General features: G+C 45.7%; 1 protein-coding gene across 1 annotated transcript in view; it reads left to right on the top strand.

The window, feature by feature from the left end:
- Positions 1–21,815, top strand: part of LOC130127192 (serine-rich coiled-coil domain-containing protein 2-like) — a 114,383-nt gene that overhangs the window by 39,771 nt on the left and 52,797 nt on the right. The window contains exons 5-7 of the mRNA XM_056296762.1: positions 78–254; positions 868–926; positions 1,490–1,666. Of these exons, the coding sequence (XP_056152737.1) occupies positions 78–254; positions 868–926; positions 1,490–1,666 (413 nt within the window). The remainder of the gene's footprint in view (positions 1–77; positions 255–867; positions 927–1,489; positions 1,667–21,815) is intronic.

The following is a 21,815-nucleotide window of genomic DNA, read 5'->3' on the forward strand; positions in this document are numbered from 1 at the left end:
ATTTCTGCATTTAACTTTTTATCTATTTCTCTATGTAACAATTAATTGTTTTTATTTTCTTTTGTATGACAACCTAGGAAATGGAGGGATGGGGATTCTTCTGTTCTCATCCAATGATGATCACGAGGACTTGCATGACCTGTCCCACACCAGGTCCGAGGGCAGCAAACCTCTGGCGAACGGTTCCAGCGGCGCAACAGAACTGCATAGTTTTCTGACGGACGGGATGGACTGGGCCGACATGCGACTTGGCGGTGAGACACTCACACGTCATGCTGTGTGGGTGTCGTGTTGCAAATCTTGAAAGAGAGGAAGTTTATGGGAACCGAAGTCTAGCTCGTCAGTTTCTTGAAAAGTTTTAGGGTTGCACAATCGATTTATGTGCCTCTACCCAAGGTTGTGGAAATATTACAGAGAGACGATATGGCCCAGGGATACGGATAAAGAACTATTAGGTTTGTCATAAGCCTGGGCTGCCTTTAACTGGAGCCATGGAGCCAAATCTTTCTCACTTTCGAGGAGATCTTTGGGTAGTCGTGAAATCTCTAAGCTGCCAACAGCAAGTGAACAAACATGTGCAATGCTCGCCAATACGAGTCCTATAACCTTACAAGACCTCTGATCTGCACAGCTAACGGCTGATACCGGGTTGGTTTGTCCAAGTGGGCTCGGTCCATATGAAGCTTATTTAGGCATGCTTGACTCACAGGGTAGAAATGATGTCTGCTGATATATGGGCTGCTGTACATATGGGCAATAACGGATACTGACACACACACGCATGCACTCATCATCATCATCATCGTCACCATCATCATCACCACCACCACACACACACTTAGCCCTCTCCTCTCCCTCTCTCTCCAGGTGAAGAAGGGGAGTGCCCTCTGACCAGGCAGAGGAGGTCCAGTCAGCCGGACTACCAGGTACAAACAGAAGCTTCACATCCAGTTAAAATTGGTGATCTGATTTATCGTATAACTCCTCACACTGCAGGACTCATCAGCTCTCAGAGCAGAGATCACAAACACAGTGAGAGCAGGGAAATGATAATGTCGTGTTTTGCTGCTATCAAACAGGCACCATATCTATTAATATTATTTTTGAGACAATAGGATATAATTGATAACCAACATCATATAAAAAGGTAAATACTTTGTATTTAACAACTAATTATATGGTGCCTAGTGAGCACTGGGATTGGCTCCAGCACCCCACGACCCTAATTAGGATAAGCGGCTTGGAAAATGAATGAATGAAGAGTGAAATGAATGAATTACTCATGAATTAATGAGATAATAATGTAAATGTGCATATGATACTTGATATGATACTGCAATACCCCATCCATTAAGAAAATTAGAAAGAAATCCAGCATATGACAAAAAAGGGCTACCTATAAAAAAAAACTTGAGACTCAACATGCGCTGAAAACTGAAAACGTCACATCAATCTCTTGTTTTTCTTTTTGTGTCTCTGGTCCCTTCAGGGGGGTTCGTCGCTGGACCTGTCCCCCTCAGACAGCTGTGGCTCCGGGGGAACGTACATGTGGGATGAGGAGGGGCTGCAGCCACTAGGGGGCGGCACTGCCACCAACACCAGCAGCACAGCCAACACCGCCAACACCCACAATATAGGCAGTTACGACTCTGACCTCAACAGCATTGTAAGGCTTTTCTGTGTGTGTGTGTGTGTGTGTGTGTGTGTGTGTGTGTGTGTGTGTGTGTGTGTGTGTGTGTGTGTGTGTGTGTGTGTGTGTGTGTGTGTGTGTGCGTGTGTGTGTGTGTGTGTCTCTCTCTCTCTCTCTCTTTGAGGTGCTCTTTGGATGGGGATGTATGCAGACATAAAAATCATAAGAAATCCCCAAGGCACTCATCTTTTTAAAAATTAAAATGCCCTTAATGTTATGGCGTGGTCATATAAGACCTATAAAACATCAGGAAATTTTTAACTTGATGAAGGTCTGTGTACCGAGACGTTGTTTATAGCTATTAGAGATCTCTGACTGCAAGTATAGAGGACAGTGTGCGGAAGTTTTTCTGATTTTGCCTTATTGACCATGGATCTTCTCCCACGCCTGTCGATTTACAGGTGGTGTGCAAAAGCTCTGTGGCCTCATGTATCAATCGTTACTGTGGGCAAATTTGTGTGTACACACTAATGGAATTTTTTAGCCCTTAGGGTTGTCTGACAGTCAGCAGCAAAGCACGATGGTTATTTGTAATTCCTTCCGCCTAACATTTATTGTCTACCTGTTGCAACGAGCAGTCACCCAGGCCTGCAGAGACACCAATCGGTGTCTAAATTCAGGGGTTACCCAGGTTCTACACTGGTCTCTGAGACAAACTTCAGGGCTAAAAAAACCTGTGGGTGTGGACGCACAAATTTGCCCATAGTAACGATTGATACATGAGGCCCCTGCTCTTTAAGGCTTGTAAAAGACGAAAGAAATCCGTTGTCGCCACCTTCTGGATGAAGTGTGAACTACATCTATTTAGTATACATTTCAGACTATAAAACTTATGTTTCTCTTTGGGCATCTCCTCGACACTGTAATCAAAAGCAGACAAAATAAGTGTTAATAGAACGTTTCAGTTCTCAGATCACCACAATTGCTGGCAAACAATAGACATTTATTAATTATAGCTTTATCCTCAGAAAGTATTTTTTGTGTCTGTTTGTCTGTTAGCCTCCACAAATTGTGTCATTTTTAACTGCCATCTTTTTTATTCATTTGTTTTATAATTTGAGTTTTCACTCAACTATTTTGAAAATAATCTATCTCAATTTGAATTATACTCAAACTAAATAAAAGGCAATGGAGAGAAATTAGAAAGATATCAAGGGACTGGCAAACTGTGCAGGTAGTCTGCTCTACCACAATATATACTGGACTAGACCCGAGCGGTGATGCTGACTCCATTAATGCTTTTGTCATCCGTTTAAATGGGTGAAAGTTGCATGCATGCCCATTTTCAGCATGACTCAACAGTCCTTTAAATAGCTGCTGGATGGAAGGGAGGGTGTGCCTTACTACAATACACTACTAATGTACTGCATACAATATCAATTGCACTGATTTCTATAATTACTTATTTTGATTCAAGGCAGCCATCCTCCAGATACGACTGAGGTGTATCACCCCTAAAAGATCTGAAAAACATCTTCTCAGTTCCCTCCTCCGGATGCTTTTTTAACTGCAGCTGTCTCGGCATATCAGAAACCACTTAGCAGCACCGTGATGGAGAGTTAAACAGTGAGCTCTTGCAAAAGTCTGGAAGATTTTATTTAAACTTAAATTAATGTAAAATCCATATCTGAAAATCTGTGCATTATAAATTGAAATACAAATATATTTCAGAGGGTTCATGTGCATTTTAAAAGCGAAAACCCTGCGCACAAGTGTGTTTACACGTTTGTGGATCGTTGCACATTTATTTGTGAATTTCCTTACATTTGTGAGTCATGCTGTACGCATTTACATGTATGAATTGAATCCATTTCATGCAATGGCAGATCTGTAAGAAAATGTCTATGCTTATGGACTCCTTCGTATTTTTTACAGAAGAATAGAAGACAGCCAGGATCCAGAAAAGGTGCATCGCTGCACTGCAGTAAAGTTGTTTTTATATTGGACATGTGGACTTTGGGATCAAATATCTTTTTTTTTTTTTGGCAAGTCACAGGGTTGTAATAATGATATATTCTAGATGAGCTGATGATTACAAGCATGTCTGATGTCTCACTTGCGCTGATATATTGAGTTTAAACAAAAAGTTGGTTTTCAGTGGACCATGTGCAAGAGAAGGGAGTATTCTGATCAGCACATCAGTTGTTTTGTGGCTGTAGCTATTATGTTGCATACCTTTTATTCTTTTTCGTATCTCGCTATACTATTTAGCTGCCTTACTACACGTTCACTAAAGATGCAGTGAAAAATCTAACAATAGTAGGACAGAATTTTCATTTGAGAAGATTTTTTACATGAGTGGTGTGCATTTTGTTGCATACTTGTTGAAACCATCGGAATGTATTCTTCATAACTGTTTTCATAATCACTCATAATTATACCATATATACTTTCAGATATTTCAGATATTAAGAAATGGAAACGGATGATCCGCTGTGGCGACCCCTAACGGGAGCAGCCAAAAGTAGTAGTAGTAGTAGTAGTAGTAGTAGTAGTACTTTCAGATATTTCATTAGGCTACTTAGCATAACTACTGAACTGTCTATATATATATTTTTTTTAAATTTAAATATGAGTTGATTTTTTTTTTCTAATCTTCCTTTGTGTCTTCTTTGAGACGGTCCCTTTCCGTCTCAAAAGAGATTTGGCTGGTGTCCGGGTGGTGGGGTGGTCTATTCCGTTGCCTACCAATACAGGGATTGCCAGTTCGAACCCCCATGTTACCTCCGGCTTGGTCGGGCGTTCCTGCAGACACAACTGGCCATGTCTGCTGGTGGGAAGCCGGAGGTGAGTGTGTGTCCTGGTTGCTGCACTAGTGCCTCCTCTGGTCGGTCAGGGCGCCTGTTCGGGAGGGAGGGGGAACTGAGGGGGAATAGCGTGACCCTCCCACGTGCTACGTCCACCTGGTGAAATTCCTCACTGTCCGGTGAAAAGAAGCGGCTGGCGACTCCACATGTATCGGAGGAGGCATGTGGTAGTCTGCAGCCCTCCCCGGATCGGCAGAGGGGTTGGAGCAGTGACCGGGACCGCTCGGAAGAGTGGGATAATTGGACAGGCACAATTGGGGAGAAAAAGGGGGAAAAATCCCTCCTCCCCCCAAAAAAAGATTTGCTTAGGTTTTAATGGTGATTGGTAAATTGCTGACCTTATTCAGGTGAGTACGCACATAAATATATCATTCACCTGGATTATTTCAGTCGTATTAAGGAGAAATCTCAGTACGAACTACAAATATCCATCCATTATCCAAACCACTTATCCTGCACTCAGGGTCGCGGGGATGCTCGAGCCTATCCCAGCAGTCATTGGGCGGCAGGCGGGGAGACACCCTGGACAGACCTCCAGGCCATCACAGGCGAACTCCAAATGTCCAGTAAAAAAAAAATAAAAAAAATTCACCAGTCATCACTGCTATTGACTGGTGAGATGCGACGGGATGTAAAGATACCATCATTTAGCTTATCTATCTATCTATCTATCTATCTATCTATCTATCTATCTATCTATCTATCTATCTATCTATCTATCTATCTATCTATCTATCTATCTGGATACAGATATATAGATTGATAGATAGATAGATGTGTGTGGTGATTTCAATGGTTGTAGGAGGTGAGGCACAGGGATCATGGCAGTCACGTTTGATTCAGCAGGCCCCTCTGAGGCTCCAAAGGAAGGAAAATCTAAAGCAGGCCTGATTTGAACATTGGGATGCTGACCGTCCTGCACAGAATACACCGAGTGGGGTGCAGTATTTGGTCTCTTTGGCTAACAGCCCACGTAAGAGTTGGAGGGAATTGAAGCAGCTGACGCGGTAGTAAAACCTGCTGTTTCAAGAGAAATGGGTGCGTCGGTGGCAGATGTTAGATCAGGATGCCTGATTGACCGTTATTTCCCCATTGACCGTTGCTCTTTCAAAAGAAATAGGCACAAACAATGTACTATGACATCATCAGCAGCTGCTTTTTAAACATAGTCGTGCAAAAACAGCCGTCTAATAAATGTAGTCGTGGTCCAGCCCTATACTAGGTTTTAACCTAGTCTTGTTCAGCAACGCTCTGCGTACACATTCGCACCTGGGAGCTGCCCAGTACAACCACGCTCTTCACTGGTGGCTACTGAGCAGCTCCACTGAAGCAGTTGGTTGGGGGGTTAAGAGCCTTGTTCAAGGGCACATCAGCAGTGAGTATTGAGGGAGGGGACAGCGCCATTCATTCACTCCCCCAACCAACATTTTCTTGCTTGTGTGGGGATCGAACTGGCGACCTTCCAGTCACAAGCCCGTGTCTCTAACCTTGAGGTGACATAGCCTGGGATTTGGAGGGTCCGGCCAAAAGTATCACAAAAATCTTCTCCTGGATCGCCACCTTGCTTTGGTGGAGAAGCTTGTGTGTACCAATGATCCCAAGAGCTATGCCGTCCAGAGATTGGGTCCTGGTAGGGTCACCCAAGGTGGATAGGTCAAGGGGGAGGTTCCAGACAAAGCACGATCCAACAAAGACCTCAACGGTGGAACTGGCAGATGTCTCCAGGTCACAATGGCAGTGAAAGAGGATGAAGGCTGCAATAGAGGGTGGTCCCCAGTCGTCTTGGTTCTCCATACCTTTGGACTCTGGCCACCCCCTGCCAAGGACCATGTGGTGGTTGCAGGCACATCAGCCACTCCACGTAAAAAGCTGTGACGCACAGGCGTCCTCCCATTATGCGGTTTCAGGATCGGCCTTTATGCTCACCTGAGGACACAGAGGGATCCAGAGGGAGGATGGTCATACTCGACCCCGAGTGATCGCTGATGATCATACAATAGAAGATGATCGGGACTGTAGCTTTCCTCATTGTGTGTGTGAAAGTGTATCCAGAAAACATCAATTTGTTTATGATGTGAAAAAAGTGCTTTGAAATTATCCACAATTTCTTTGAGTTTTTTTCAATTTCTTAATCATAATTACATTACATTACATTACAGTCATTTAGCCGACGCTTTTATCCAAAGTGACTTACAATAAGTGCATTTAACGTAGGATATCAGGAGAACTACTAGTCATCAGAGGTCATAAGTGCATCTAAACAAGCGTCTAAGAGCAAAACCAGTGCTAAAGTAAAAGTTCAAGAAAGAGATTTTTTTTCTTTTTAAATGAGTGAATACAATAAGTGCTAAGAACAAGTAACAGGGTAGTAGTTCTTGAAGAGGTGAGTTTTCAACCTGCGCCGAAAGATGGGCAGTGACTCTGCTGTCCTGACATCAGTGGGGAGTTCATTCCACCGCTGTGGGGCCAGGACAGAAAAGAGCCGTGACCGGGTCGATCGGCAGCAAGGGCCTCTGAGCGATGGGGCAACCAGGTGTCTCGAGGCAGCAGAGCGAAGTGGTCGGGCGGGGGTGTAGGGCTTGACCATGGCCTGGAGATAGGAAGGAGCTGTTCCTTTCACTGCCCTGTAGGCTAGCAACAGAATCTTAAACTGGATGCGAGCAGCTACTGGGAGCCAGTGTAGGGACATGAGAAGGGGAGTTGTGTGGGAGAACTTAGGGCGGTTGAACACCAGACGAGCTGCAGCTTTCTGAACAAGCTCCAGAGATCTGATGGCCGACGCCGGGGCGCCAGCAAGGAGGGAGTTGCCGTAGTCCAGCCAGGAGATGACCAGAGCCTGGATGAGCACCTGTGCCATCTCGTCGGTGAGGAATGGGTGACTCCTCCTGATGTTATAGAGGAGAAATCTGCAGGAGCGAGCAACCAATGCAACGTTTTCAGCAAATGACAGTTGGTCGTCCAGGATCAGATTCCTCACAGTCTGAGTTGGCGTCACCACAGTGTTGTCAATGGTGATGGCCAGGTCTCGGTGCGGGCAACCTTTCCCCGGGAGGAACATCAGCTCTGTCTTGTCCAGATTGAGCTTCAGGTGGTGTGTCGCCATCCACTCCAAGATGTCAGTCAAACACTCAGCAATGTGTGTCTCTACTTGTGTGTCAGAGGGAGGGAAGGACAAGATTAGCTGGTTGTCATCTGCATAACAATGGTAAGAGAAGTCATGCGAGTGAATAACAGAACCCAGGGATGTCGTGTACAGGGAGAATAGGAGAGGACCCAGAACCGAACCCTTTGGAATGCCTGTAGCATAGGCCGTGGAACGCATTTCGAATGGGTAGGGCCAAGAATGACCTGACGTCTCCCCCCCCCCAAGCCACACTCGTAACGCATAACTTTATTTATTATTGCCGTTTTTATTTGTCCTGATTATAGCCTACACTTGAGTCATAATCAAATAGTATAATCAGTATGATTAGAAAGCATAAATCATTTGACACGTCAAGTCCAGTTGTATAGGATTAAAAAATGTCAACGCTCACCACCCCATCTTAAACGTTCTTAAAGAAGTTCCTCCGTCTCTCGTTGTGCTGGATGAAGTCACTGGCAATGGCGAGACCATCCACATTGGCCAAAGCATCCCTGTGTGTGTGGCTGCACATCAAGTCATTGACTCTCCTTTGAGTCATTGTTGACCTTAGATAAGTCTTCATACGACGAAGGGTTGAGAAAGACCTCTCGGCGCTGGCAGTTGAGACGGGAATTATATAAAACAATTTCAACAGCCTGTGTACATCTGGCAATAGGCTCATAACGTTGAGGAGGCTTGTAACGTTGAGGGTAGTGGCAGAGGGGCTAGGTGGAGCAGTGAAAGTTAGAAATTCTACTTCTGGTTCCTCAGAGGGCTCATTGTGGGCTGGAGTGACGGTGGTTGTCTCAGCTACCTTGGTTAACTTTGACCCGAAGAAATCAGTTATTTTTCGACGCTTCATCATTAATTTTAACGTTACTATTGCTTAAAGTTTAGCGAACACACTAGCAGTTAGTCTACTTACATAGAGCGCTGGTATTTTGTTCTGTGAAATTCACGTCCGTGTGACGCTAAGGAAACAGAGTTTGTTGCTTGTGATAGGCTACGTACTGTACGTAGGCTTACAGCTAGTGGAAATTAGCCTGGGAAGTGCGCAAAAGTGCAATACATTAAGAATGTAACGTATTTGCGATTTGAATTTTTACACATGTGAATGTTTGATGCACGCCAAAGTAGGTATGGCCACGGCCCTACTGGCCATACCGGTTCCGCGGCCTATGGCCTGTAGTCAGTCTGCGAGGCTCCGACACGGATCCCCTCCATGTCACCAGGTAGGAGCGACCCGTCAGGTAGGTTGCAAACATTGAGAGTGCAGAGCCTGTGACACCCAGCCCCTCGAGGGTAGAGAGGAGGATCTGGTGGTTCACTGTGTCGAACGCAGCTGACAGGTCCAGGAGTATCAGGACAGAGGAGAGAGAGTTTGCTCTCGCAGAGTGCAGCAATTCTGTCACTGCAAGGAGGGCCATCTCTGTCGAGTGACCCACCCTGAACCCAGACTGGTTGGGATCCAGGAGGTTGTTCTGGTGGAGGTACAAAGAAAGTTGGTTAAAGACAGCATGTTCGAAAGTTTTGGATAGAAAGGGTAGAAGGGAAACTTGTCTGTAGTTTTTGACGTCGGGTGACTCTAGCAGCCTTGAAGGCAGATGGAATGCATTCTGCCTGGAGGGAGGTGTTGATGAGGTGGGTTAGATAAGAAAGGGGTTCAGGTGCTATAGACTGAGGAAGAGGGGAGGGGACCGGGTCAAGGGAGCATGTGGTGGGGCGACTGGATGTGATGAGGTTTAAGAACCTTGTCGGGGGAGAGGGGAACAAGGTGGGATAGGGTGGGACGTGGAGAGGTGAGGGAGGGTGGGATAGTGCAAGCAGCACTAAATGGGTGGTGAGAAAAGGAGGATCTGATGTCGTTTACCTTCTTGTCAAAGAAGTTAGCGAAGTCATCAGGGAGAAGGGTGGAAGTAGGAGGAGGAGGTGGGGATTGAAGAAGTGTAGAGAAGATTTCAAAGAGTTTCTTAAGATTAGAGGCAGAGGATATGATTTTAGAGCGATAGAAGGCAGCCTTAGCAGCAGAAAGGGAGGAGGAGAAAGTGGAAAGAAGAGACTGGAAGTTGAGAAGGTCCTCTGGGAGTTTGCCTTTTCTCCATTTGCGCTCTGCCACTCTCAGGCTGCGTCTGTCAGTACGTACTGAGTCGGTCAGCCAAGGTGCAGGTGGAGTTGGGCGTGCAGGCCTGGAGGTGAAGGGACAGAGATTGTCCAGAGAAGAGGAGAGGGTAGAGAGAAGAAGATCAGTAGCAGTGTCAGGGGGTAGGAGAGAGAAAGATTCAGGTGTAGGGAGGATAGAAGTAACAGAGGAAGAAAGATCAGTGGCGGAGAGAGAGCGGAGGTGTCTATGAGTGGAAACCATGTTGGTAGGGGAAGGGGCTGAGGGGGGTGGAGAGGAAGAGAGAGTAGGACATGAAATAGTGGTCAGAGAGCTGGAGGGGAGTAACAGAGATTGGAAATAGGACAGTGTCTAGTAAAGATAAAGTCCAGCTGGTTGCCGGCCTTGTGGGTAGCAGGAGAGGGTGAGAGGTGAAGGTCAAAGGAGGAGAGGAAAGAGAGAAGAGGATCTAGCTTGTTAGTATGGATTTTGAAGTCACCGAGAAGGATAAGTGTAGAGTCATCAACAGGGAAGTGCGAGACAAGTGTGTCAAGCTCCTCCAGAAGCTCACCAAGGGGGCCCGGTGGGTGGTACACAACCACGATGGTGAGTTTGACTGGATAAGAGACAGTAACAGCATGAAATTCAAAAGAGGGCAGAGAAAATTGTGGAATGGAAACAAGAGAGTATTTCCATTTCAGGGAGATTAGCAGGCCAGTACCACCACCCCGCCTCCCAGCTCTGGGAGGGTGAGAAAAAGAGTACACATCAGACAGTGCTGCGGGTGTGGTAGTGTTTTCTAGCATGATCCAGGTCTCAGTTAGAGCAAGAAAGTTGAGGGGGAGCAAGGATGCGTAGCCTGAGATAAACGCAGCTTTCGGCACCGCAGACTGGCAATTCCAGAGCCCTCCCGTCACCACTTGCGCAACGTGAGTGGAGAGAGTGGGATAGATGAGATTGGTAGGGTCACAACACCTAGGAGTGACCCAACGTGTATGCCAGCCCTGGGAAGAGGAATGGACAGGAATGCGAAGGAAACGCATAGTCTATACTAGGTACACAAAATACAGATGACTGACCGGATCTAAAAAGAGCAGTCCGTGCTTGACAGAGTCTTGGCTTGAAAAAGTTGCGCTTGCCTTTGTTCACTCTAGCCTTCGTTCAACCTAGGCTTGTTTGCCTAATGCTTGGAAGCTCATACTTCCAAGTAGCAGCAGTGATTTAAAGAACCCTGATTGCTAATTGTCTGCCATGAGTGCAGGCCACACTCTGGCCACTTAACACCCAATTGGCCAAAGAGGTACACTGAAAATAGGCTTATTGCCCAGAAACTCGACACTTATGTAAAACTCTATCAAACACACATAATACTATTAAAACTGCAAACAGCAAGTTACCAAGGACTATATTTATAAGCTAAAAGGATAACTAAGTCAAAAAGGCTAGGCAACAAGAAATATTTAAGGGCACACAATGTGAAAAAACAGCTACAGCTAGATTAAGTAAATAGGACAAGTAAGTAAATAGAATAAGACAGCTACAGCTAGAATAAGATCCCACTAGGAACCAGCAGCAGATGTATAGAGAAAAGAACTAATACTCAAGCAGCTGGAATAAGACTAATAGCAACTTTTTAAGTAAGAAAGATGATACTTACTCTATACTAGATGAACCAGAAATTCAGAATCACTCCAGAAGTTAAAATGCACACTGGATTGAAACTGAATGAGGCCAGACTTATAAATCCCTGTGATTTTCTGGCCGCACCCTGGCCACTTAACACCCAATTGGCCGAAGAGGTACACTGAAAATGGGCCTATTGCCCAGAAACTGGTCACTTATGTACAACTCGATCAAACCTCACACAATAGTATTAAAACTGCAAACAGCAAGTTACCAAGGAATATATTTATAAGCTAAAAGGATAACTAAGTCAAAACAGCGAGGCAACAAGAAAGATTTAAGGACACACTAGGTGAAAAGCAGCTACAGCTAGAATAAGTAAATAAGACATGTAAGTAAATAGAATAAGACAGCTACAGCTAGAATAAGATTCCACTAGGAACCAGCAGCAGATGTATAGACAAAATGACTAATACTCAAGCAGCTGGAATAAGACTAGTAGCGACTTCTTAAGCAAGAAAGATTATACTTACTCTATTCTAGATGAACCAGCAATTCAGAATCACTCCAGAAGTTAAGATGCACACTTGATTGAAACTGAATTCATCATCATCATCATCGGCGGTCACTCGGGGTCGAGTATGACCGTCCTTCCTCTGGGTCCTCAGGTGAGCGTAAAGGGGGATCTTGGAGCCACACAATGGGAGGATGCCTGTGTGTGACAGCTTTTTATGTGGAGAGGCTGATGCTCCTGCATCCACCACACGATCCTTGGCAGGGGGTGTCCAGAGTCCAATGGCATGGAGAATCAAGACGATTGGGGACCACCTTCTGTTGCAGCCTTCATCCACTTTCACTGGCATTGTGACCAGGACACATCTTCCACCAGTTCCGCCTTTGAGGTCTTTGTTGGATCGTGCTTCACCTGGAACCTCCTCCTTGACCTATCCACCTTGGGTGACCCTACAAGGAGCCAAGCTCCGGATGGCATAGCTCTTGGGATCATTGGTACACGCAAGCTTCTCCACCACGACAAGGTGGTGATCCAGGAGAAGACACAATTAAACAAGTGCTGATATGTAGTGATCGTGAAGTATTTGTGGATCCCTTTGCATTATAAGGGAACGCTGTTCTGATGGTTATGTGTATTAAACCCACTACTGCCACGCCATCTACTAGAAGTCATATTTTGTTTCTCTTTTGTCCATTTCACAATGTTTGATGCCTTTTCATCCCATCTAATTTTATTTTTTTCCTCCAGTTTGTCTATTGTGTTGTACCCACAACATTGGAGAAAGGAAGGGCTTCAGTAGCTGGTGCAGTGCTAGTGGAGGATGGGTTGACAACTAGATGGACAATTTGTGCTTGCGTGTGTGTGTGTATGTTTGTGGCTTGTTAAATGACTGCCATTGTGCACCGATCAATGCTTCCCAAACAAAACATGATTTGAAGATGCTTTAGTTGTATGTGCTCGGTCTGCACGATCCGGTGTGGTCAGTAATGACGGCACACTTCTTCATGGCCACCGTGAATAATCAGTTTAGGCATTTGAGATGTAATGATAAAATCCATAACAAAGGATAGAAGCAGAGGTAAGGGTTAAAAAAGCAAGTATGTATTACAGACCCTTAAACTGAATAACAAACAGAAAAATTAAACTAAAGGAAAGAAAACCCCCATAAATGATGAGACTCAAAAATGAACTGAATCTAAACGACAACACAACATGGCAGAGCAAAGACAAATGTGGAGATTTATAGGAAAACAATTAAAAAACGTAAAAAATATTAATTTTTAATATTTAAGTAATGACCACGGATATGTAGACTCACTAGCCCGTTGGCTAACAGGTCGGACCATTTAGTTGACTGGTTAGCACAGTCGCCCGTGGTGCAGGAGACCTGGGTTCACATCCCAGCTGCCCCCTGAATTCACTGCATTGTTGTCAGAAGTGGGATGGTGAGACCGTGAGACCATCGGAAGTGCGTGCGCCCAGAGGCTTGCGGGAGCTGATATGTTGAAGCGCGGGGACACGCTCCCCAAAGGAGCGAGTAGTGTAAGGACCACAGATGTAGACTCGCTAGCCGGTTGGCTAACAGGTTGGACCCTTTAGTTGACTGGTTAACATAGTCGCCTGTAGTGCGGGAGACCCGGGTTCACATCCCGGCTGTGCCGGATTCCCAGCTGCCCCCTGAATTCGCTACAGACACACACACACACACTCACACACGTGTATATATATACGTATATATCAATCAAGTTGCATATATGTGTAATAAAAAAAGACCCTCTGCAAAAATATGGTAATCTAAGCTACTTACCTGGATGAATGCAGTGTAATATTTGGATGGACTATCATACTCTAGTGCCTTCATTGAATGTGCCTTTTTGGTATTATCATTATTTATTTTTGTTGTATATGTGTGGATATATATAGAGATACTTACATTTGTATGCAGACGTGATTTTCATGTATGAAGAATGTGGGTATGTTTTATAATATGTTTACACACACACACATATGTGTTGTAGCTTTTTTGAGTTGTAGAAAATTTAATAAATATATTGATGAAAAAACCCCCCCAAAGGTACAGCAAGTGCAGGAGGTCAGGTGATGCAGGGGACGGGTGAGATATGAAATTGTGCTGCAGCTTTAGAGAGAGAGAGAGCGAGAGAGAGCAAGGGCTTCTGCACTCCCCCCACGTCTCACAGCTTAGATGTGTTTTGCGTGTTTGAGGTGTTATAATGAGGGAGCCAGTCACCTGTGCAGGCCACGTTGTTTTACAGCCAATTTGTTTCAGTCGACCACCTGGAGGTAGCCGAGCAGCGTGCTGGCAAATAGGCGTCTGATCCAATTTATAAAGAGACGCATGCTTTGCTGAGCGAACAGCCGGCCTTTGTTCATCTTTGCCACTTGACTTTGAAATGACAAAGCCTGTGTTTGGTTAAGTCCTGATGTTTGGCGGTGTTTTTCTGAGGTGCCGATAGTGGCGAGGTCTGGCTCAGCGGTGTGCCAACCTTCTCAGCGTCTTCTCCTCATGCGGGCCACATTATGGTCATGAATATTCATTATCCTGAAACTGACAGGTGGCAAACCGCGAACGCGTGGGGGAGGCTGATAGCCATGGTCTGCTCGCTCACGTCCGCCCACGCTCACGGAGACCAATGCGTGTGTACCGACAATTATTTCTGGTCAGAGCTTATGTGCTTTGTAGGTGCTTTTTGCAGTCAAAACCCAAATTTGGTCGGAAGGATACAATTGGATCGTGTGTGTGTGTGTGAGCGAGTGACAATACAGATGTGATAATACATGGTTTGTAAAGAAGGTGAGAGATTTAGCTGTTCCACATCTGGATCAGGTTTGTACTGAAGGCCAGAGGATAGTGTGGCTCTGGCAGTAATGTCGATGATATAGTCTCTTTCTGTATTTACCATTGTCACTGACCAACTGTCTGTTGTGATCATTTGTTTGATAATTGATGAGTATATTTTCCATTATATTTTCCTACATTATTATTATTATTATCCATCCATCCATCCATTATCCAGACCGCTTATCCTGCTCTTAGGGTCGCAGGGATGCTGGAACCTATCCCAGCAGTCATTGGGTGGCAGGTGGGGAGACACCCTGGACAGGCCGCCAGGCCATTACAGTCCCCCCCCCCCCCCCCACACACACACACCTAGGGACAATTTGTTAGTACAGCTGATTCATCTGACCTACACATCTTTGGACTGTGGGAGGAAACCACACAGCACGGTCACCTCACAGCAAGAAGGTCCTGGGTTTGCGCTCCAGGCTAGTCCAACTGCGTGGGTTTCCTCTGGCTGCTCCAGTTTCCCCCCACAGTCCGAAGTCATGTAAGCCAGGTGAATCGGCTGTAGTATTATTATTATTATTATTGTTGTTGTTGTTTTTGTTGTTGTTATTATTGTCATTATTATTAGTGGTAGTAATTGGTGGTGGTAGTTGTGGTAGTGATGGTAGTAGTATCATCTATGCCCACCAGGGGTCAATGTTGGTCTGAGTTTAGCCTAGACGTCTGCGGTTGTGTGTGTGTGTGTGTGTGTGTGTGATTGTGTGTATGTGTGTGTGATTGTGTGTGTGTGTGTGATTGTGTGTGTGTGTGTGTGTGTGTGTGTTTCTCTCTGTATTTGTGTGTATAAAAAGACTAGTGATTGCTGTCATGGTCCGTGATAAAACAAAGTCCAGTGTTTAGGGATGAAAGTGCAACATGTTGTTTACACACTGTCAGCTGCTGAAATTCTGTCATTCCCCATGAAATTTGTTAAGGGTATTTGTGTGTGTGGTGTGTGTGTGTTGGTGGAGCATTGAGTCAATAAAAGAAGTCAGTGGTAGTTTCATCATGGCTTTTCTGGAGGCTACAGCGATTCTTAAGACGCCGGCTAGTCAAAGGATAAAGGCGACGGGGGAGGAGGTGGTTAAAGGTCTATATGTGAGAGATGGAAGTGTTGTTAGTCACATTAAGTGTGTTGGACATGGAGATAACACAGTTATTTGTGTAAGGTATGAAAACGGGTGTGTGTGTACACGTGTTTGAGAGAGAGAGAGAGAGAGAGAGAGAGCGACAGAGCAAAAGAGCGTGACAGAGACTCAGAGAGAGCAAAAGAGCGAAAGGGAGAGAGAGATTGATTTGATTTTTAAAAGGTACGTTTATTCAGAATACAATACAGTCCGTCAGCTGATACTCAAACACAATCATCTCTTTATAATCCAGCTCATACACAAAAAAAGACTACTGATTAGTCTAAACAAGTAGTTGTTACAACAAACAAAATTACAAACTAAAATGGCCCAACATAACAAAAATAAAGTCACCTCAGGGGGGTTCGCAGCAACACAACATCCTGCCCTTAGATCCTCACATCGGATGAGGAACAACTCCCTTAAAAAAAAAACAACCTTTAACAGGGAGAAAATATAGGAAGAAACCTCAGGGAGAACAACAGAGGAGGGATCTCTCTCCCAAGACGGACAACATGCAATGGATGTGTTTACACAATTTACATAACAAATAAATTAAATAAGACAAAGCCAATAATACAGTCAGGACTTTCCTTCATTACACAAATTAGGAAGAAAAAAAAACAAACCGAAAACCAGATCTTCTTCAACTCCCACTAAGCACAATACCACCCCAAGTTGTGGAAAAAAGGCCATTTCTGTGTGGATGCTCTGCTCCCCTGTTGTAGGCCCTCATCATCTTCAGCTCTTCTTCAGACAGGTTTTTACTTCGTAGCTTTAAAGCGTGTCTTGTGCGACATGTAGACCTCATGTTGAGCAGCTGAACTACCGCCACGGTGTTGTCAAGTCCTGATTCTGCTGCAGCCACTACACGCTGTAGGGTGGTGTTCCTGATGGAAACCAGTTTCTGGGAAAGTCCTTGAGAGCACCAGTCATGGCCATCCAGCCTGGCTCCATGAATCAGTGGCTCCTCCAGCAGCAGTAAGAGGAAGATCGCCCAGTGCAACACACTCATCAACCAAACTCATCTTAAACATCATCAAGGAGTTGCAATTTTACTTTCTGTACAAGTTTTTTCAGTCTATAGATTTCATGGTCAGTAAATGTGTTTACTTCCGAATCTCCTGTGTTTTTCATAAAGCATTTGACTGAGTCAACAAAAACCTGCAAGTCTGGAAAGTAGTTTTCCACCTTGAATCCCCTCAAACCCTTGGTGACCTGTAAAAACTTACTGATTTTCAGGAAAGCATAGCTCTCTTCTGTATCCATCTGTGTACGAGGAGTGGAAACTTAACTCACAGTCACTTTCTTCTGTGTCCTCCTCCGATGAAGAGGAGGATAGCTTTTTACCTTTTGATTCCTCTCTGCTTTTAAATTTTCCTGTCTACCCTCTGTGGGCTTCCGTTTTAAAAAATTTTTTTCATTTATTTCTGATTTCTCCCAATTTAGTGGTCAATCACTCTCTATTCTAATTCAAACACCCACCCTCGTACTCCATGCGTTCGCCAACTGCATGTCTCCGGCCGGCAGTCTCGAAGGAGACGCCTCACCGCTTTTGTGACGAGGCGAATCCAGGCTGAACCACTGCTTTTTCCGACACACACAGAGACGCATTCATGTGACGAACACAAGCCGACTCCGCCCCCCTCCCGAAGACAGCATTGCCAATTATTGCTGCTTCATCGAATCCGGTCATAGTCAGATCTGACGAGACTGGGGCGCAAACCCCGGTCCCCAGTGGGCAACTGCATCGACACAAAGCCGATGCTTAGACCGCTACACCACCGCGGACCCCAAGTGCTATTTTTTGGCCCAGACGGCAGGCGACGTGAGGCGACGCAACAGTCGGCCTTCATCTAAGCCAATGCTTAGACCGCTACACCACCGCGGACCCTGTGGGCTTCCTTTTAATAGACTTTTTTGATTTTATTTATCATCCAACATCATCTCTTCCTCTTCCTCAAGCACAGACCCTGCCACTCTAACAGCAGTCTGCTGTATTTGCTTCTTCTGACCACATTTCATATTTGCTATTCTCCCTGTTCTCACTGTTTTCATTTTCTTTTTTATTCTGTTCAACCTCCCCTACCTGCTCATCCTGGCGATCAGCTTCCACCTGCTGAAGTTCTGTTGCCTTCTCGTTGTGATCGCCTTTTTCAACCTGCACACCTCCCTCTCCTAACTGCTCAGTCTGTCCGTTTTCCTTGTGTTCTCCAGCCTCGGTCTCTTTCTGTTTCACAACCTGGTCTATTTCTCCTGCTCCTCGCTCCCCGACCTCCTGTCTGCCCTGTGCCAACTCGGCAACGCCGTCTTCAGCCGGCGATGCGCCGCTCGTGGCAGCATCGGGGGACGATGGCGGCCTTTGAGGATCAGACCTACCCTCACTCCTTTCAGGACAAGACCTTATTAAATGCCCCTCTGACCCACAGCCAAAACATTTCATCATACCGGCTGTAACAAACACAATGTAGTCAGACTCGTCGATCTTGAACTTAAGCTTCAGATCCAAATCCTCCGCATTATTTTTCAGAATCATAAAACCTTGCCTCCTACGGGACACAATATGTTTCAAGTGAGGAGACTTGCAAACCGAAGAGACCATTTTTATCGGGGACACTAGCTGTCCGTATCTTGCAAGCTTCTTCTCCAAAGCTGCATTTGTCATGAACGGGGGAACATCAGAAATGGTGATCCTCGTGGCTGGATTAACCAGCGGCAGAACGGGACTCGACGTGTCCTTAATCACCACACCACTTTCCACCACCTGGTTGGCTTTATCAACACTATCGAGAAACACAATTACAGCACTGTTCATTCTGGATGCTGATTTTATGCTTTCCTATCCCACATGTTCACCTACCGTGAGACAGCACTCCTCCACCGAGCATTTGACCACCGGGGCCACTTTAATTGCATGCTGGCATGTCAACTTTTCAAACGCCGTCCATCCACCCCCCACAGCAGCCATATTGCCCTGCAGGGACAGTAGCACCACTACCAAATTAAATGAAACCGCTCTACTTAGACCTACCAACAAAAAAAAAAAACTAACTAAAAGACAACAAAAAGCACATGAAAAGGACAAGATGGATAGAAAAAAATCTCAAGTTTTCGAAACTCGCTTACACCGAAGCAACACGCTACTACGCCGTGCTCACTCGCACATCTGCTTCACTCCAAGGGAGAGAGCAAAAGAGAGAGACAGACAGAGTGAAAGAGAGTGAAAGAGAGAGAGAGCAAAAGAGAGACAGAGAGAGAGAGAGAGACGGAGCAAGAGTGAAAGACAGAGAGATCAAAAGACAGACAGAGCGAAAGAGAGACAGCAAGAGAGAGACAGACAGAGCGAGAGAGACGGCACGAAAGAGAGAAAAGAGACAGAGAGCAAAAGAGACAGAGACAGCAACAGAGACAGAGAGCGAAAGAGAGACAGATTGAGCAAAAGAGTGAAAGAGATGTAATGTGAATGTAATGTGTATTTAATATGTGATGTAATATTTTAATCTTCTGCAAACTGCTTTAGCAACAACATATTTGTTGTTCATGCCAATAACGCTATTAGAATGGGGGAAATTTGAGAGGGTTTGTACACGTTTTCACTGCTTAAAGACTTGGGAAACTGGAGAAAATGGTAGCAGAGAGGAGTTTCAAAAGTGTGTGTGTGTGTGTGTGTGTGTGTGTGTTCACATGGTGGCGGTGGGGGGGGGGGTCGGTATATGTCGATGGGATAGGTGCAGGAGATCAGAGGAGTTACAGCAGAGGAGAAGAGAAAGAGACGGGAGAGACAGAGGATGGCTGGGGAAGGTGGAAGAGAGGAGGGACAGAGGAGTGCGAGCAGAGAAGCAGCAAGGGGAGAGTAGGATAGAGAGAGCAGAGATCTGAGAAAAGAGCAGTTGGAAGAGAGGAGCACAGAGAGATGGAGGCAGAGTGTTTTCAGAGGAGAGAAAGTGGGAGGGAGACGAGGGTGGAAGAGAGGAGCAGAGGAGACCATATGGGAGGAGAGAAGAGATTAGGTGGCAATGTGTTGATATGGACTGCTGGCTCTCACTCAGCAGGGAGAGTCTTCTTTCCTCCAAGGTGCATGTGAGTCTGAGTGCACGTGTGTGTGTGTGTGTGTGTCTGTGTGTGTGTGTGTGTGTGTGTGTGTGTGAGCAGTTCCTGGCTGTTTTTCAGGGAAAGTTTGGTTTCCTCCAGGGTCACTGTGGTGTGACTAAGCTTCAGGCAAGCGAGTGTGTGTGTGTGTGTGTGTGTGTGTGTGTGTGTGTGTGTGTGTGTGTGTGTGTGTGTGTGTGTGTGTGTGTGTGTGTGTGTGTGTGTGTGTGTGTGTGTGTGTGTGTTGATGGGACATTGGTGTGTGCCCATAGCAAGTCCCAAACGGAGAGGAGGGGGAAATGGAGAACACATCACTGATGTATTTTGCTGCAATCAGTACCCAAGAGCCTCCACTTCTCTGTGTCCTAGTTTTTGCAAATCGACTCCCAGCTCACACCTCACTACTTAACTGTGCTCTGATTGTAATGGCAGCAGTATTTTCTTCTTGATTCTCCGGCTGTTTTTTTTTTGTTTTTTGGGTGGGTTGGGTCGGGGAGGAATTTTTTGTCTGGGGACTGTTTTTAAAATGCATTTCTATTGATTTTGTAACCCCCCCCCCCCCACCCTCGTTCCCCCGCCACTGTTTGTCCGAACGTAAAAATGAGTCGGCATTGATCAAGAGGCACAAAAGCGAAGCGCTGCACATTGATGGCGAAGCCTCTCCGAGCGAGCCTTTTGAATCAGAGCAGTCTTTTTTTCTCCTTTCTTTCCTTCTGGGTTCAGGAGTCGTTTATGGAGAGCAGGGGCAACAGATGAGTGTTAGCTGCAGCCGCTTTCTGATATTTCGGTTTCCTGGCTAGCTCTCCTGGAAAACATTTTTCAAAGTGCTGGATCAAGTTGGATCCTGACTCTCTGTAACTCATCTCATATACCTTTTTCAAAACTGGAAATTGAACATAAAAGTGCCAAACTGTAAATATATAATATTGCACCAGGGTGAATGTGTTTACACTGACTGTGCATGTAGCATTTGATAAACTCACCCCTTCACTTGCCCACCCTGCCATCTCTCCCCCTCTCTCTCTCTCCCCCTCCCTCATGTTTTACTTGCATGACAGAATTGACATTTGTATTGCCAGCGCATTTAGAAGTACATTTAGAGGGCGTCTGCGCGGTGTAGTGGTCTATTCTGTTGCCTACCAACACGGGGATCGCTGGTTCGAATCCCCGTGTTACTTCTAGCTTGGTCGGGCGTCCCTACAGGCACAATTGGCTGTGTCTGTGGGTTGGAAGCCGGGTGTGGGTATGTGTCCTGGTTGCTGCACTAATGCTTCCTCTGGTTGGTCAGGGGCGCCTGTTGGGGGGGGGGGATAGCATGATCCTCCCACGTGCTACATCCCCCTGGTGAAACTCCTCATTGTCAGGTGATAGGAAGCGGCTGGTGATGCCACATGTATCGGAGGAGGTGTGTGGTAGTCTGCAGCTCTCTTCAGCAGAGGGGGTGGAGCAGCAGAGGGGGTGGAGCAGCGACCCGGACGGCTCAGAAGAGTGCGGTAATTGCCAAGTACAATTGGGTAGAAAAAGGGGGTGGGGGGGATGCATTTAGAAATGCATTTAAGTACATGAAACAGGAAAATGTAAGTAAAGTCAGCTTTAAATCTGCAACTTTTCTCCATTAACAAGTCATATTTTTATCCGTTTGAAACGTGATGACGATGTGGCGATTCTGTCGGACAGGCAGTCAGTATTCTAGGTGGACCATCTTTCCATGTAGTTGGATGTAGGAGGCGGAGATAAAGTACGTCTGTTGGTTCTGATCTTCTCAGGCTGCTGACAAGCTGCAGCTGCCATAGTGTCTCGTGTGCCGTCAGCTCCGCAGTTAAACGTTCCTACCCTTATAACAATGGGATCCTTAGACTAAATCTTTTGCATGTGTTACAAACTTCAATAAAGTATAT

This window comes from Lampris incognitus, chromosome 17, assembly GCF_029633865.1.
Source record: "Lampris incognitus isolate fLamInc1 chromosome 17, fLamInc1.hap2, whole genome shotgun sequence".
In the NCBI taxonomy this organism is placed as follows: Eukaryota; Metazoa; Chordata; class Actinopteri; order Lampriformes; family Lampridae; genus Lampris; species Lampris incognitus.